The sequence below is a fragment of the Panicum hallii genome, chromosome 1 (assembly GCF_002211085.1).
Source record: "Panicum hallii strain FIL2 chromosome 1, PHallii_v3.1, whole genome shotgun sequence".
Taxonomy (NCBI): domain Eukaryota; kingdom Viridiplantae; phylum Streptophyta; class Magnoliopsida; order Poales; family Poaceae; genus Panicum; species Panicum hallii.
The window spans coordinates 56,279,609-56,297,786 of NC_038042.1; the positions used below are offsets into that span (position 1 = coordinate 56,279,609).

Sequence of the window (18,178 nt, forward strand, 5' to 3'; positions counted from 1 at the left end):
AGTAACAAGATCCCTTTATTTAAGCTCCCCAATTCGATTAGATAAATTAGTGACCTAGCCAATTAATGTATCTTTTAAACCCATGAATTTTTGAAGGTCCGTATATGTTCCAGATTAATAAATAGAATGGAGAGGACAGGCAGGGTAGCAATCAGAGATAATCAACGATGGTGCAGTGGGCATGATCAACCAATGGAAACAAAACAGAACACCTACTACTGTCAACAAACTGATAACTCATGATTAACAAAAGAAAACATATCTGTAGTTTGATGAAATATATCAAATTGTTCTATTCCGCTGCTGATCCCTTTTTGGATTCTTCTCACTCATCACAAGTTCAATGCCCAAGGCAACCCTTGCCTACAGTTCAATGCAAATTGAAGGAGCAAAAGTACAAAATGGTAAGAGAGAGCTCTCATCTCTACAACATATGCAAATTCCTTGTTCCCTCTATACCTACACCAGCATCCCAGGACCCCAAAGGGTTTTGTATCCCCCTTGAGGATGCCAATTGCATGAACTGGCTCACAGCATGCAGCTTGTTATTTGTTCTATATGGATCAAGTAGTGTGCCTGCTTTGTTGTTCCTTTCAGCAACTACTTGACTATACCATAATCCTTGAGTGGCCACACTAAATTAAGATGATTGAACCAACCAAAAACTCCTAAAGCGGTGAGGAGCACACCTGAAGCAATCAGAGTAGTCTTCTAGTAATCCTTCTCCTCTTGCTTGTGGAAGAACTATGGTAACATGTTGCAGGAGATCCAACAGTAGCATCATCGCTTTGTTGACTCAGACAGGCAGCAGCATCCAATACACCAATGGGACTTTGTGGCACAGGGGAAATTGATGATCCAGCAGATTTTAGGATAATGCTTCCCATAGTAATCTTCTCTTGAATCATTTCATGGCATCTTAAAACTCGCTCCTAAAATACATTAATGATGTTTAGACTAATTTGGAAAGAATTTGAGCAAGCATTGCATTCAGAGGCTACAATCCAAAGATAAGTGCCAAATGGTTTAGTAGGAGGATTGAGCTGTGAAATATTACCTTGTCCAAATACTTGCAACTAGTAGCAGCTCTTTCAATTACAGAACTTCTGCATTCACCAATCGCAGCAAGAGCAACACTGGCAGCAATCTCTGAGGGTCTGAACACCACGAATGCAGCATCTGCAGACCCAATTGTCAAACTTAACGAATTGATTGCTGTCAAATTGACAAATTATATATGCCGATCAATGAAGACCAGGAAATCACATGTGATTAAGTCCTAGAATCGTACCTTTCGCAGTGCTCAAGATAAGGTCAGCAGAGCGCGAGCGTGCAAGCAAGGAGGGTGCACCAAGATCACTCAATTTGTGAAGAAAGTATTCGATAAATGAGCAAGCAGTAACAGCATGAATCCTCCAGTTTAAGGTGCTAAACACCAGAAGCTCCATCCTTTTTATGGTCCTTCCCTCAAAAGCAAACTTTGACTCAACAACCTACCAGGCAAAGTCATCAAATACTCTCTGGAGAAACAAAAACTTTCACAATGTATCTGCAGGCCAGTTATGAGATGCATTGTACTGACTCACCTGCAAGTCCAAGGGGAGTGGCGCAAAAGTCTCCTCTATTTTCATAGCCAATGACAAGCATGCCACTGTCAAGAGCTGCGGCATCCAAGGTTTGCCTTCCTGCCATGATTTGGATCTTCCTCCCATCAACACTATGTAATTTGAGTACGATTGCTTGCAGTGATACTAAAATTGCAAGACTTACAGGAAACTCATACGTGGAGATGAATCTATCGAGGTAGTTCACAGATAAAACTGCAGTCAACGGTGCGAAATTGTAATGCTCAGTGACCTATCCAGCAAAAAGATGCGGATTCAGTGAGCAGTGAAGGCAATATACGTCGAGGAAGACACCGATGAGCAGCAATCAAGTCAAGAACCGCGATGAACTCTATAAAGGAGACACCTTTACGCAAATCCGGCGAGTCACATCTCAGCATCTCACTAATAGCGCAAAGAAAGGATCCCATCGATTCGCACAACTCACCTTCCAAATCCAATCGACGGCGTCCCTCCGGACGGCGGCCAAATCCAGGCCCCCATGCCGCCGTTTCAGCTTCTGGGGATATCCCTCCGCGGGCATGTGCCCCGTCTCCCTCTCCACGAGCGCCGCAACGTACTCATCTGACTGCAGGGGGAGCTCCGTCAAGAATCCCTCGACGGCGATCCCGCCGCCGCCGCCGGCGACGGTGTCGCGTGGCGGCGTAGCGCCCGCCCAAGAGGACTCCTCCCCGTCCTCATCAAGGCCGAGAATAGCGGCGTTGTCCTCCGCGCAGAGCAGCACGGAGGCGGCGCAGTCATAGCCCGGCTTCATGCTTGCCACGCCACCTACTTGCCAAAAACTGCTGCCGCAGGAATGCAGGACTGGAACAGCGAGCAATCAATTCACCAACGCAGCTCTTACTCTCCTCTCCTCGCGAGCTGATTGCTATCCTCTCTGAATCTGGATTGCTACTCTTCTCCCCTCCCTGCCCTCTCCCCCTCTTCCTCTTCTTGATTTTATTCAGATAGATATAAAAAAGGTAAATGTTTTTTTGCCTTTTTTCTATTGTGTTCTTCTCAAGTGGAGAGGACAGAGGGGCGAGAGGGAGGGAGGGGGAGGAGGACGCCGGATACTGTAGTGTGGAAACAGGAGGAGGGAGCAGGGAGAGAGCAGGGTTTATGTAGGGCGGCCGGGCGCTGTGCCTAGTGAAGGTGGAGGGAGGGGGAGCTGAGATTTCGGAGCGGAGTGAGGGGTTCGGCGTAAAACATGCCTGCGACTTATTTGGGGGTGGTTTTGTTTTGGCATTTTCCTATGAGAGTTTTTGGAGCGCGGATCCTTTGCGCGCACGACACTGGGGTCGTGTTTTGCGAGAAGGGTGTCGCGGGATTTTCTGTTAACTCTATATTGATGTAGGTTAGCGAAACCGATGCACGTGCGCTTTGGCATTGAAAAGAGTAATCTGGTATTTCTAGTGAAGTCCTCAATTTTTACCGTTAATGAACGAATTAGGTGATGGGATTCACTAAGAAAATTCAATTTAATAATCCAATTAGATGTTGGACTAGTACTTCATTAACTGTTGCAATCTCAGTGATTGACATTTTTCACATTTAAGAAGTGTACTTTTATTGGTGGTAGTTCATGTTGTTCCGCAGCATAAATGAAAGAATGCCATCACATCTGGCTTTGGTGCATTTTAATTATGTTCCGTTGAAGTTATGCTGTCTAGCTATTTCCCTTTGAAAGACTAGGTGTGGAAAACTTTTATTCAATTTATGTTACGGTACTTAATATGTTGTGGATATTTCTGCCGAACCTATTCATCGCACTCTTATACCTACCAAACATTCAAAACGACATCAGCCACAAGATAATGGTAATTCCGGCCTAATCCTATTTATTATGAATCGTTTTTAGAATTTTCCTGCTACAGGATGCACGTAAGTTTGCAAGTGACTGCGGTAGCAGTACAAATCTACGCACCACAACGGAAACAAGAAACTTGCATAATCTGGATCCACAATTCCAAAAACTGGTAAGCCCATCCGCGCAACAATGTCAGAGTACACGTCAAAACCCGCTACGGTGGTGCATCTCGTCCAATCCCCAGCCTGGATCCACAATTTTGAAGAACTAATCCAAGTATAAGAAAAGTGGCAGAAACCTAGATGTAATTTTGAAGAACTGTGAGCCGATCTTGCAAAAATGGCATTAACCAGTACACGTAGGAAAGCGCCTCGGTGGCAAAACTCGCCCAGCCGCGAGGTGGCGACCGGACTTCTGGACCGGCTGATGCGGAGTTGCAAAACCGGTCCATGTGAACCGGCTGCACCATCCTTCCAGTCGCCAGGTGGCACGTGGGAATGACCAAACTACCCTTCTTCTATATAAAAAGTGTCACGTAGGAATGACCAAACTACCCTTCCAGTCGCCCGGCCGCATTGCGCATCAGCTAGCTGTGCAACCGGGCCACAAGACCCGCGCCTTAAGATTAAGAAAAGACACGTGTGGCCTGGCCGCCTGGGGGATGAGACCCCGAATGGTCGGCGCAGCCGGGTTTTATCGAGCTGATGAGCCGAGAAGCCGGGTGTTATCGAGCCGATGACGCCGAGCTGGAGGGTAGTTTCGTCCTCCCCACATGCCTCCTGCCCGTGCTGGTGCTGCAAAGAACACCGTGCACGCTGCTTTCTGGCAGTCAAAGCGGGGCGTAACTTCATGCCGAGATGTGTGAAAAGATGGTTGTGAAAGGAACGTTCCTTTCTCCGAGGGGCTCTGCCGGGGAGCCGGGGGAAGTTCAGTCGTTTCATCGTTTGGCTGGCCGGGACCGGGCACTACCAGGCTAGGATGATATGCTCTGCTGTTTGCTCTTCGTGGAGAACTGTGCACGGCTCCTCCTTTTTCACCTTTCGTTCGTGTATGGTTGGCTGATTGGCTCTCGTCATGTTTGACGTTTAACCATGCAAATTTTTGTCTCTGTAAATGCGACTTTTCGTTCATACGTAGTGTAGAGTTGTGGAAAGGATTATCTCGTATGAAATGGCATTGCCGGTAAGTTTGAAAGGTTCAATTTATGCATTACACTGGTTTCGTTAAAAAATAGTATTTGATCTCAAATGGAAAATCGTACTCCCGTACTAAAACCTTAAAAATTCTAAACAAATATCCATGACGACAAACAATAGTTACCAAACAAATTGATTTTGTGAGGGTAAATAAAAGTCAATAATTTCGTTCATCTAATAAAGACACCGTCATATATGGGAGTTTTTCTTTGTTTGTTTCTCCTCATGAACTGTTTGTTCAAGTTTGATTTTGTGGAATGATCAAGGATAATGTAATCGACGTCATCATTTTTGTAATTTCTATCATCATCTGTGTAGAGTTTTATGGCTCTAGGAGCATATGAGCAGCGAATGTTTTCCCAAATAATCTGAAGGGCCATTTAGGATGTACACCAATATTTCTGTGTATACTTTTCTTATGTAGTGTTTGGAGTAGGTTTGACCAAAATTATCTTAACATCCTAATTGTGATTAACCAAGCGTCCAAGCATGTGTGCTGCCAAAGTGCCGCTAGGCCCTGTTGCCCCCCCCCCCCCCCAAATAAAATAATCGTGTTCTGAGGTAATTTTTTATTATTGTGTGATAGCATAGTAGGAGTATATGCCATCCATTATCTGGGGGATTTTTTTTGTCATTGTTTATGTGGTGTTGGCTCGTCACATGGGAGCATGCAAGCAATTGATTCCCCCCCCCCCCCCCCCCCCTGATCTCAAACTTCTCAAGTGTCTTTTAGGCAATATATTCCTTTTCCTTTTACTGCTAACACCTTTAGGTAGGTTCGAGAAAATGTTGCAAACAAAAAGGCTAGAAAATAAGGCTAGCGTGAACCGACTCCCAGACAAAAAGCCAAATAAAATCTCTCAAATGCGCCACAACAGCCTAAGTGCGATTAAACCAAACAATGCTAGCCAATAAACCTTATAATAAATCGTGGAAAATTTCCATATGTGTTTCTCAGAAAAGGACACCCAAAAGGTGCTAGCAGGTGCATCGCAGTGGGGAATCAGATGCCCGCAAAAGGCAGGTGGTAGACAAAGCTTCTCGCACTGGCGTCGATCAAAAACAGTGGCTTTCAAAGTGTTGGAAAAAGAAAGGAAAAATCGTTTCCCCCGGCCCTCCCCACCTCTTGTTATTCTGTAAATAGCCCTGGGCCATTGGGGAGTGACACATTGACACTGCCAGCCTTGCCTGCGAGGGGAGCATGACGGCAGCACAGCGGAAGCAAAATTGCCGCTGGAGAAAACTGGACGATCATGAATGGTTTCGCACGTAGCCCTTGCTAGGACGCCGAATTCTCCTTGGGAACCCCGATCCTCGATGATCCTGCTCAATCTTTTGTCCCGGGTACACTCTGTCTAACACTGCTTGGACGCGGCAGAGGATGCAACGGGGAGGCATCCATTTACCTTTCCATTTAACAAAGGCGCAGTACACGCGGCGGAGGAGGTCAGGGAGGCACCCATTTAACCTTTTCTTCTCCATCGAAAAATCTTTCAGAGCCCATCCTTGCCATCCCATCACTCCCCTGCTCCACAACTAATCAATTGTTTTCTCGGCTAATCTCTTCTCTGATTGGTACGTACGTTTCCTTGGATCGTGACCAGCTGCGCAGTGCTTACATCCCCTTGCATATAAACATATAAAATCGGCAGCGGCAGTAGCAGCAGCAGCAGGCCACGCCAGTGCTGGCCGTGTCGCCCATGGCGTGCGCGTAGAAAACCGGTGCGGAGAGCCCTCGCGGCGATCCAAGAAAAAAAAATCGGTACGGCGCGCCGCGGAGACGGAGCCGTCGCGGGCGATCCGAGAAAAATCCCGCGGGTTTCCAGCGCCGCGGCCACGAAAGCCTCGCGGCCCGGCGGGTGCTTCGGTGCGGGGGCTCGTGTCGATCTCGATCACGACGGGTGGGGACGCAGCACCAGCGTGAAGTGGAGGAGATGGCCCTCGTCGTCGTCGTCGAGACAGCGCGCACGGGGAGTCGCAGCTCTGCCCGTTCAGTTCTGGAAAGGCCTTCCTCTCGAGGAGTCGGTGACGATCACGCACCGTCCGATCGGCTCGTCGTCCGTCGGATCATGTGGCTAGGGAGAGGACTCGCCTGGTCACCCCGCTCGATCCGTAGCCAGCAAATGTGAGCTCTGACAAGAGTTTGATGGGTGGGTGGCTGGCTGCTAGCTTTGATTGATCATCGATCGATCCATCCATCCATCGTCCCATTCGAGGCAGCAGCGTGCATGCCAACTTGGCGTTGGTGACCTCGCGCCGCGCGGGCCTCTTCGATCCGCGACGTTCCCCCGCGCGGCTGCAAAGTGGAGGGCATGCACGCGTCCGTCCTGTTCGTGCCGTGCCGTGCGGTGCGAGCGGAAGCCATGGCGTAGCACTAGGCTGTAGCATGATAGCGTCGGCCATGGCCGCGGGGCGCTGGCTAGAGTAGCCGGCCATCATTGAACGCACGGAATGGAACCCTTGCGATCGTCCGTCGCCGATGGCCACTCCCGTCATTGCTCACCCCGTCCCGGTTTGGTGGACGTCTCTCTCTGCCCCGCTGTGCGCAGGCCTGGCTGTTAACATCCTAGTACCAGTCCCTGCAAGCCTCCGTGTACTAAAGAACAAGATGCCGCGCAACTGCGCTCGGCTCCACTCCGATGGCAAGATGATCCTTCGTGGCCTGCCGATCTAGTTTATCCTCTAATACCTTTCACGGCCAGTCCACAAGATTTAGATTTTTTTTTTCGAGGTGATGACAAAATGGCGCCAAGGCGGGGTGTTGGTGTAATTCCCTTGGCGCCAAACCGACACATGATCATCCCAGCAGAGAGGAATTCCAGGGCACGAATCAATTCCCATGAGGATCGCGGCGTCGCTGTGATCGATCCGTCTATTTTCCTGACGGATCGCTACCCATCACCAGGGAAAATCCCGATCCCTGGATCGCGCGCGGAGTCTCGCAGCGTTTTTCATCCCGGGTGCTGCGTTTCCCCCCACCCGGATCTCGTGAGAGGGGATCCATGTGTTCCTGACCTCCCTCCCTCCCTTGGATCCCACCGATCCGGACACGTCAAGCCCCTCTAGAACTTGTCCGGATCGTGCCCATTCCCGCCGATTTAATAGGGTACTAGACGCCGCTCCTCGCTCGGCAGCGCACTAGTCCGCCACCACCCATGACACCGAGTAGGACGTCGTCGTTTCCATCCGGTTGACTAGCTAGCGAGCGCTGGGTATCCCATGTTGTCCCCGTCCGCCACCGAACGTTCCGATCGGGGCTCCCTATCATATCCAATAATGGATCGAGGGACACGCAGCACGCGCGCGCGAGCAGAAGTAATCATCGATCCACCTCACCGCTGCCTCCCCAGCATCTGATCCGATCCAACGGCGAGCCCCGGCCTGCACGCACGCGCCACGTCGACCGGCCGGCCGGCCGGACCAGGCGTGTTGGGGAGCAGAGCGGAGCACGTAGGAGTATAGTATAGGGGCGGCGGCTTGGCGATCGGCGATCGGATCGCCATCGCTCTCGGCCCGGCCGGCCACCTGCTCCGTACGATCATGAGCCGCGTAAAGGCTTTTTCACTCCCTGGAGTGGAATCAAAGCAAGATTTATGGGCGGCACATTGGATCGAGTTCAAAGGCTACTAGCGTGCAGAGGAGATGGTCCTTATCATAACTCTTCGTGCTTCTTTTTTTCCCCCCTTTTTTCTGGGATGGGAGTAAAGATAGATCGGTCGATCGATCTCGCTCTAAGCACTATCATTTCCTCACACAGCCGGTTCATAGATCTGCATCTACCACTCGCTCACACCACGACGCGGCAGATCGACTCAACGGCCAACGGCATCAGGGGGCGATCTGCAGATCGATCGACATTCGACATCTGAGACGTACTATACGTTATTAGCAGAACCTTGTGGAGCGTCGGTCTCGATCTTCTTCTTCCCCCGAACAAAAATAGAAACTTGGGACATCCTGGCCGCCGTTCTCCGCTGCGCGGATCCACGGACGCAACGGGCAGGGCAACAGTCCCTGCAGATCTGAAGCGTCAGGGAACTCGGGGCCATGGAACATGCCGCGCGCCGCGTGCCGCCGTGACCGATCTGTCTGCCTCCTCTCCTGTCCACGCCGCGCACACATGCGCGCCTTTTGTTTTGTTATCGCCGGCATCCGGAGAAGCGGACGCATGCAGCAGCAGCGGATGCTTCGAATCTGATCCACCCCGTCAGAACGTGCCGCCACAGTAACTGCGATCATGCGCCGGGGGCGAGCTGTTTGCTTGCTTACAGGTTAAGAACCGATCGAAAATCCCGTCCCTGTCAAAAGGGGGTTGAAATCCAGGCCAGGCCTCCAAAAGCTCTCGATGAGTAAACTATGGCCGGGGAGAGGACAGCGGCAACATGCAGGTGTCCCCCCGGCCCCCCAGATTTGCAGCGTCAGATCTCCACTCCGCCACCACCACACCAGCTCGATCGTTTCGGCGTCGTGGTGCTGCTGGTGGTGGCGGACTGGTGGTAGGAGGAGTATATAAAGAAGCGTATCCCACCGACGGATAGATGGTGGCGAGCAGGAGAGGCCACGGAGGAATCGGCCGCGCGCCGGGCCGGGACCTTGGGTCTCTGCTGGGTTCCTGCGCTTGCTGCAGGGTCCATGCGCCCCTCCCCGGCCAAAAGCGAAAGACGAAGGATCGGATCAGCAGTTCACCAGGTGTTCCGAGTCAGTCAGTCAGACCATCCTAACGTCTGCCTGCACGCTTGGAGACGAGGACCACACGGCTTGCCGTGCCCCGTGCCCGTGCCTTGGCGGCCATGGCGGCGTACGTGCGTGGCTCTGGCTCCGGTGCTGAGCCCGGCGCGAAAATATTACATTGGCTTAACCGCCCTCCCATGCCATGGCTCAGGGAGGTCGGTAACAAACGAGCCTTAGTTTACGCGTAAATTGACGGGGGTGGAATAGATTATGACCCCCCGTCAAGTAACTTTTGGTGGCTAGGAGATCGGGCAAGCCGCGACAAAACGAGGCTCGTGTTCGCGCGAACCACGGCGAGCGCCCGCGAGCGGTCGCGCGCGCTTTGAATGCGCGCGGGCGCGGCCATGGCGCCGACCGCCGCCGCCGCCTTGATTGCCACCGCCTCGCCGCCCCCGATGGCTCGGGACACGCCTCGCTCTCCATGCATGCGAACGCGGTGGCGCGGGCGCGCGCTGCCACGCTTCCGAGGCCGGACCATCCTACCATCCTTTTGCCCTTGCCTCGACACGCCTACTCGCCCTCCGCCGCCGCCGCCGCGACGACGCCGGCGGCCGCGACGCGTGCGCAGGGGCGCGTCGTACGTGCGCCGATCGGCGAGGGAGAGACATCATACATAACTGGCTGCTGGCGTAGTGGTGCGTCTCCACGGCTCTACGCGGCTGCGGAGATGCGGATGTCACGTGTTGAACTGGTGATCCAATCAAAGGGAGAAAGCCGTCTCCGGAGGCCCTGTTGCGCCCGTCGCTACCGCGATTCGTTTGGGTAACCGCGAGGCACAACACCGCTAGGGCGACAAAACATTGTTAGCCCCCTTTGGTTCCGGAGGCAGGGGCGGAGCTAGGGGTGCGGGGGGCCTAGAGCGCTCTAGTTCTGCTGCACCAATGGAGATATGGGAAGGAATAGAGAGAAAAAAGAGGAAAAGAAGGAAGAAAAATAAAGATACAGAGGAGGAAGAAGCTCAGCCTCCTATCCAATGAATATCTGCATCTGTCACTATGCGAAGGGCTAAACTTTAGCACCATCATGTAAAAGAGAATCTTGCTATTTTAAAATATTAAATAAAATCTGTTTATAAAATATTTTTTAAAGATGGATGCTAATTAGCAAGATGAATTTAATGAGCCTAATTAATCTATACTTTGCAACAGTAATGCTACAGTAACTATCTACTAATTATAGATTAATATACGTTATTAAATTCGTCTCATGAATTAGTCTAGAGATTCTGCAATTAGTTTTATAATTAAATTTTATTTAATATTTTAAATAATAATATTTTTTTATGTGATAGGGCATTAGCCCTGTGAAACCGGACACCCCCGACGCATACACGCACGGTGAATTGTAAATTATCATGTACTCGATCAACCACAGACTGGTGTGCTACGGTTACGGGTACGACGGGTACGTGCGTCGCCGTTGATCGGTGAAGGCGGCAGGTCCGCCTCGGGGCGCGATTAAAGAAAGGTTTCGACCGCCCCACGCCGGGCCAGGCCGATCGCAGCAGCCATGTGCTAGAGAACAGCCAGTAGCGTCGCGGCCGGCCCAGGCAGGCGTGCCCTGCCGTCGCGAAGAAAATGTAGACGTACCAACGGGGGTGGCCATTTGCGGAGAGAAAAATGGAGTCGTGCACGGTCATGCCATGATCGCGAGCTCGTGGCTGGATAAGACATAAATGGGAATCCTATCCTGGACTTGAGTGCTTCTGCGGACTCCGACACATGATTTCTTCGGCCTCTCCGTTTTCTTACGACTTCTGCTCATGTGCTCCTTCCCCAACTCCATCGAGCTTCAGAGGGGTTAGGGTTCAAACGAAATTCAACCAATTTGGACGACCCCACCCAACCGGGCCATTTTTTTCACGTGGACCGCGAGCTGACTTGTTTTTGAGAAGCCCAGTGCTCAGGAAGAAGCTGGGCTCAATACATGGGCCTCGTATACGCCAAGTCATCTGGGCCAATGAAATCAAAGAAGTGCTCCAACAAGATGTCGCCTCAACGGCTCGTGCCAAAAAAAAGGAGAGCGTGGTTCACGGTCTTCTTTTTCCTGAGGAACTGGTTCACGATCTTCGATGTTTGAATTGCTAAAATGCTAGTAAAGGAACATAAATTTGTGGGGTGGAACTGGACAGATGGCCATCATTTCATTCTTTCATACCCTTGTGCTGCATATGAGCCGCACAGTTGCTCAGCGGAAACAAGCACCGACGGAAGAAATAGACAGAGAGTCGTCCACCTTCTCTTTTTCCTTTTTTCTCTTTCGCAAAATGCAAAAATGCAGGCCACACAGGACATGAGGGCCCTGGAACAAGAGATGAGCAAAAGCGAAAGCACCACCTGTCCTCCCTGCCTCCAACCAAAGCGGACACGAAGATTCGGACCCAGAAAGCAAAGCGCAGCGCAGCCGCAGGCCCAGCCAGGGGGGAGCCATCGCATGTCGCCGAGCGGGCGAGCAGGAGCTGAGGAGCAGGCGGCATGCACCAACACCAGTAGGAGGAGAAACCCGGTACGGCGCCAGGGAGAAACCCAGCAGCATCACCACCGACCTCTCATCCTCCTCGCGGCTCACAGAAACCTCAAAACCCAACCAGGTCGGCCTCCACAGAAAGTGAGGAGAGGAGAGGAAAAAGAAAACCCCCGAAACAGAGGAGAGAGCATGGAGCTCTGCGTCTCCACCGCCGCTTCCGCCCGCGCCACCACCGCACCCTTCGCGCCCCTCCGCAGCGGCGCGTGCCCCGTCACCGCCGTCCAGCTCCGCCGGCGCCTCCAAGCTCCAGGTCTCAGCTATCCCCACCCTCTCTCGCGCGCGCGTTCTGCACCAGTCGCTCGTATTCGCTTCCCCACAGCGCTGTGTTTGCTAATGTTTTCGCTTCAGGCTGGCGCTGCGCCAGTGCGGCTGTGCCTGACCCGGTGCCGTCCGAAGAGCCCGCCTCCGCCTCGTCCACCGTCGTCGTCACGGACAAGCCCGATTCGCCTGCCGACGAGAAGGTTGAGGAGGTTGGCGCCGCGTCCAGTGGCTCCGCAGAGGCGCCTGTTGCAGAGCTGGTGTCGTCGGAGGCGTCGCCGTCCCCAGATGATGTCAACCTGGATGACATACTGAGCAAGGTATCTTTGCCATTCCGTTGATGTCTACTAGTAATCGCTAATGTTCATGCAATGCTTGTTAAAATAACATGGAGGGAAATCTCATTCACAAGCATTAGAACTGACCACCGCTTTACGGGTACCAGCTTGGCACCTCTGAACGCTCCATTTGTTGACTCTTATGTGGGAACTAAACCAAACTGAAATGGAGTTCATGTGAGGTGAAAGGAGGACTGATACTCCAATGGTATAGGTAACAGTTGTGAAAACTGCAAAATAGCAACAGTTGTCCTTGCTGCATTCAATACATTGCTCTAAGACAGTCTGCAAAACGAGAAGAATCAACTAGGACAATATATCATGCATAAGTACTATTCTAATTGACCCCACTAAATGCATTTCCCCCTATTATTTGTCCAATGTTGAGCTCTATCGCCATGTTACCTGTAAAACATGTGAATCATTGACCCGAGGGATTAGGCTCTAGTTTAACATCTGCTGACTCCTAGAGCACCAAATGCTCAACATGTTATGAAATTACAAACTTTTATCTTTATCAGGTGCCCAACCAGACAAATAACTCAAGTCTTGTTGCTCTGAATTGACCCAGCTTTTTCATGTCATCACGTACCAGTTTGTACGTATTTCATTGATTATTCTCTGAACAGAAAAGCTACTATATGCATTATCTTAATCTCTTGATTCAGCATCAGTTGTCATACATCAGGATAATTGACTTTCCAGATATAAACTTGGTGTCAATATATGCATTTTTGGTGTTCTTGGATGCCTTTTGTAGCTTGGATGAGTTCTTCATTGCTATCTATTTTTCAGTTGAACATTGAAGTAACTCCCACTTTAATCCTCACTGGAGCTGGTGCCTTTGTCGCTTTATGGGTTCTATCTTCCGTTGTTTCTGCAATTGATTCAGTTCCCCTGGTACGTAGTTACAGCATCGATAATGAAATCTCTACTTCATTCTAAGAGCAAAAATGCATTAACCTCCTTGGCTTATTCATCACAGCTTCCAAAAGTTCTGGAACTAGTAGGAACTGGCTACACAATATGGTTCACTACACGGTATCTCATTTACAAGGTACATTTGAGCTCTCAATCACCCTACAAAACCAGCCTTGACTGTACCCTGTTGTGTGCTCAGTAACCTGAAGATCGGATTTCCTTTTTCAAATTTTCGATATGCAGGAAAGCAGAGACAGCTTGTTTGGGAAGATCGAAGATCTCAAACAGAGGATTATTTGAGCTGTCAATGAATGATCTTTGGGCACACATTTAGGCTTTACAACCAGCTTATCATTAGGTTTTTACTTTCCTTTTCAAATATTACTGAAAGGGTAAAGAAGGTCGTGTATCTAAAGTTATGTTTCTCCTCTTGGGGCATTGGTCAGACTTCTGAAGCTTAGCTGTGTGCTTGTTAAGTCTTTGTTGTTTTTACTTGATCCCATGTGTATACTGTGAGTAAAGTCTAAAAAAATCACTCATGCAAGTTTTAAAGTCCTTTTGTGCTCCTGTCCAGTAATCATCAATTCCAGTTCCATAGAAAAAAAAAATGCCAAATCCAAATGCTGAGCTCGAAGATGAGGAGCTTTTTGTAACAGCAGATGCTATTTTATATATTCGTTTCCTTCTGCAATCATCTTTATACTGTACCAAGAGATTATTGCTTTGTACATCGGATCATGTACAGAACGCAGTATACCCTTTGAAAATAAAGGAAATGTGAATACTGCAATAACGTGGGTATGGATACATACTGCGGTAAGACAGTAACCAAGGAATTACAAGTTTTTCTGGGAAAGAGCATGCGTTTTACCACCCCACTTCGTCAACAGAAAATGCCAAGGCGAAGACATTCTCGATTCTTCAGGAACAGACGCTCACATTGCATAGGTTAGGAACAGTGTCTTACATACAGGGAGCAACAGGATTACAGGAACATATCTGCCTCTTGCAATCAAACAACAGCTGATCAACAAATAAAATCAACTTTGTTGTAAGAGGAACTCAAGCTTTCCATCTTTAGCTCCCCAAAAATGGTACTGCCATACCATATCCTTTTTTACTAGACGGTATCTTACAATTAGACACCAACCAAGATTGCAGGTGGATGCAGACCGTGGCATCTCTGAACATGCTCACCATACCGAGTACCTTATGCCAAGGCCATTGCAGGTGAGTATTAAACCCTTGTGCCGGTTCAGGTAGTCCTGAAATTGTTGGCAAACAACATAATGTGTGAGAACAACCGGGAAACAAGATAACTACAGAAAAAAAATAGTTGCTCACCGCTACATTCTGATCTTGAACATATAGAATGCCTTTCTTGTCGTACTGTTGCCTTTTTGCAGGATTACTCAGAACTGTTAAAAGAAATGTTGGGGCATCAGAAACAATAACACAAGATGTGTCATAAAAGCCGAGGATTTGTCTCTCTTTCTTGAATGGAAAGTAAAGGGCACAGTGAGAGAATATTTGTTTAGAAAAAAGAGATAGTCTTATCATCACAGTTAGCTTTCTCTAGAGCTAGACTGGTGATGGATACAGCCTAAAAGTTCAAAATGTTCAACAGATGTGGCTCAACTGCTCAAGCATGGCATTTGCCTCAAATCTAACACAGTTTTATGGCCTTCAAATATATTATCAAATAATAGTTTGCAAGAAGCAACAAAAAGTTTCTCCTAAACGAACACAGAAGAGTGTAGAGAACGCAGCAAGATATTCCTACAAGCCACTAAAAGTAGTAGGGCATTTTTTAGAATTGTGGCAGCCATTCCATCATTCTCTTGTACAAGGGCATATTCTTAGTCTTGGAGCAGTTAGGTAGCATCTATGACAGGGACAGTAATTGATCTGTAGGCTGTAGCCGAGGAACACAGACAAATGTTATGAATGTATGCCAACCTGATTAGCTACTCCTTAACATCTGAATAAGTGAATATTTTGCTACTTCTTAACAAATATTATGGCTTTACTAAGTTTTAGGGTGTATACACACTCATAGTCTTGTGGAACGGTGGTAACACTCCCCCTAAAGCTCCTAAAAGTTCTGCAAAATTTGTAAGAAATTTAGCATAATCTGTGGCGGGTATGGCTGGGGAACCATAACCACGATAAGTAGGTATGTTTGTATACCCTGATATCTAACTTGGTATGACACCTTCTTCTTAACAGCATTTATGGTTATAGAAACAAACACAATAGACAAGCAGAAGTACAGCAAAAGATGCAGCTTAGACGCCATCATTTAGGGGGCATTAAGCATGAATTATGCAAAAAGTACATGATACAATTTATGTATGCTACTGTTCTCATGTGGAGAAGATTCGACGCTGAGCAAGTGAGCAACCAATCAAGCTGACCTTGGTACGCTTCGTTAATCTCCTGAAATCTGGAGGTTGCATTTTCTTCACCCTGCTTCTTATCAGGGTGCCATTTCTGCAGACAAAATGGAAATGGAAAGGATATATATTAACACCATGTCATCAACTATGAGAGAGCAATGCAAAGGATGTCAATTAGTTTAGCAAACACAGAGTATCATCAATTAAACTTTTGCAGGGAATATGCCACTTGAAGCAACCACTTTGCTCAAGAAAACTGAACTATAGGATTAAATTACAAGACTTCATTGGTATTGGGATGGATACGAACCAGCGCAAGCCGGATATAGCTGGACCTGATTGTCTCCTCCGACGCATCGTAATCAACTTCCAATATCTTGTAGTAATCCTGCAGGCACCACCCAATTCCGCTTATTAGCACGAGCCAATAAGCTTCGTAGAAATGCGAAGCACGCGAAAGGGGCAAACTGCCAAAGGGAACTCAAATTCAACACGATCTGGCCTCTAAATTCCGAAGGTCCCAATTTGCCCTACCGCCACAACCCAGAACCCGGCGGCGGAATCGGAGGAAGAACAGGAGCGGGGTAACCTTGCGCCTCACCTTGGGCTTGGCGAGCAGGGAGATGAAGTCGAAGTCGACGGGTGTCTCTTCCCGCGCCGCCTCCTCGCCGCCGCCCTCCCATTCCCACCACATCTCCTACCCTCCCCTCGCCGTGGGATTGGCTCCCTCACTCCGCCGCCGCGGGATTTCTGCTGCCGCAGCGCCGATTCCTTTCCCAGGGGTTCCTTCCCGGAGATGGCAGTGGCGCCGTGGGGTGCCGGGGCACGCAGGTTGGTGGATTCTGTGGGCTGGACGGCAGAAGGTTCTAGATTTTTTTTTCTCAACTATTTTCCTTTTTTTCAGAGGGACTGGAGCAAAACTTGACACGACCGACGCGGCCTCGCCAGATGTTTCTGTTAGGCCGAGCCCAGCAACCACTCCTCGGCCTGGCAGCACCGTCCGGCCTTCTGTACTAGATAGGTTTTGAGCTTCATGGACTCAAACGCAGCTGAGCTACGGCCCATTATCCGACTGGCCACAGGTTCCGAAAATCAGTGGGACTGGGCTAGTCTCCAGTTTTGTAGCGGAGTCGACAGAAAAACAATGCATGTTTGCACGTCATGATTCGGAAGTTGCAGTCATGACAATACACGATCGTGGTCGGAGCATCCAAGTTCGAATTAAAGCTGTGTTAGCGCTACGCTCTCCGCGCACCACCGTGCATTTCACTAAAATATTATACTAGTACTACTAACTAAAAGTACCACGGCAAAAGGACTCGTGATGTTGAACACCGGCTTTCCCACTAATCTAAAAGTAGGCACGCTAACTAGCCAGGCCCACTGGGATGATACGCTCTGCCAAATTGGTTCCAGGAGACGCTCCACCGGTTCCAGGAATCCTACAGCTTTGCAAGCGCTGCTCCGCATTCGGATCATCGAAGGGGCCCCGTCCACGGAACCTGCCGTGTTACCTGGGCGAGCTCTGCTTTTGCATCCCCCACTTGCTACTGCTGTACTAAACAAAACAGACAAACAGTGCAGACGACCACGGTTCCACTTGCGGCATCGACCAAGGAAGAATCCAAACACAGGCCGCGCTTCCCCGTCTGTCCCCAGCCTGACATTCCGTAGTGCTGAAGGAAGCAGATCTTGCGAGGAAAATGCCTCACATGCACGTGCAGGTTCACACTGCGCAGTGAACGAGGTCGGTCAAGGGAAAAACACCGCACGCTACTGGTCAGCAAGTCAAACTGCCAAAGCACCAAAACCTCTGCACTTCTGGCTAAAAAAATGGCACTTCTAAGTATTCGGATGTTGGATCTGAAATTTTTTATTAGACGATCCGTCGCAATATTGAAAAATAACAGTTGCAATATTAGAAATCAACATTTATAGCATCAAAAAGAATATGTATACTAATAACTCTGACATCCAATTCGAGAATGAAAAATTTCCGCCACAACATGAACACTATATTTCGTGTAACATTTACTATGAGATATGCAAAAATAATAATTGCAACATCAATACTTAACTATTGCAGTATATGTTAGAGCGTCCCATCATTTTAAGACATCGGACGTGTGATCCGTACACTTGACGATTTCCAGTACCCCTGGAGCCGGAGCGAGAGGAGCTCGACCCGGGCGCAACCTTTCCGTGGGTGGCTGGGTGCAGGTCGCGCTCGCGAGTGCGTTTCATGTGAGCGCCGAGTACGTGAGAGACGATGCGCATGTCGCCCGCACATGCGGGCGCCAGCACCCCCACCCACCGGAGTACCCCGCCGGCTTCTCGTCTAATCCGACCAAACCGCGCGCCCTTTTCCGCCGGAGGAAAAAGCTCAGCTCGCTCC

General features: G+C 49.5%; 3 protein-coding genes across 3 annotated transcripts; 1 reads left to right on the forward strand and 2 right to left on the reverse strand.

The window, feature by feature from the left end:
- Nucleotides 1-216: 216 nt before the first annotated feature.
- Nucleotides 217-2,685, reverse strand: LOC112878850 (cyclin-D3-1-like). The gene is made up of 6 exons (XM_025943084.1): nt 2,053-2,685; nt 1,771-1,857; nt 1,587-1,685; nt 1,292-1,493; nt 1,058-1,179; nt 217-932 (listed from the first exon to the last, which is right to left on the reverse strand). The coding sequence occupies exons 1-6, from the start codon at nt 2,377-2,379 to the stop codon at nt 699-701; spliced, it is 1,071 nt and encodes a 356-aa protein (XP_025798869.1). The 5' UTR covers nt 2,380-2,685; the 3' UTR covers nt 217-698.
- Nucleotides 2,686-11,815: 9,130 nt separating this feature from the next.
- On the forward strand, nt 11,816-13,939 carry LOC112872626 (protein CURVATURE THYLAKOID 1A, chloroplastic-like). The gene is made up of 5 exons (XM_025935691.1): nt 11,816-12,117; nt 12,216-12,445; nt 13,259-13,363; nt 13,449-13,520; nt 13,628-13,939. Exons 1-5 carry the CDS (start codon nt 11,997-11,999, stop codon nt 13,682-13,684), a joined length of 585 nt encoding a protein of 194 aa, XP_025791476.1. The 5' UTR covers nt 11,816-11,996; the 3' UTR covers nt 13,685-13,939.
- Nucleotides 13,940-14,169: 230 nt separating this feature from the next.
- LOC112872635 (chaperone protein DnaJ-like) lies at nt 14,170-16,676 on the reverse strand. The gene is made up of 5 exons (XM_025935702.1): nt 16,385-16,676; nt 16,094-16,171; nt 15,802-15,877; nt 14,729-14,802; nt 14,170-14,649 (listed from the first exon to the last, which is right to left on the reverse strand). Exons 1-5 carry the CDS (start codon nt 16,475-16,477, stop codon nt 14,578-14,580), a joined length of 393 nt encoding a protein of 130 aa, XP_025791487.1. The 5' UTR covers nt 16,478-16,676; the 3' UTR covers nt 14,170-14,577.
- Between the last annotated feature and the right edge of the window lie 1,502 nt (nt 16,677-18,178).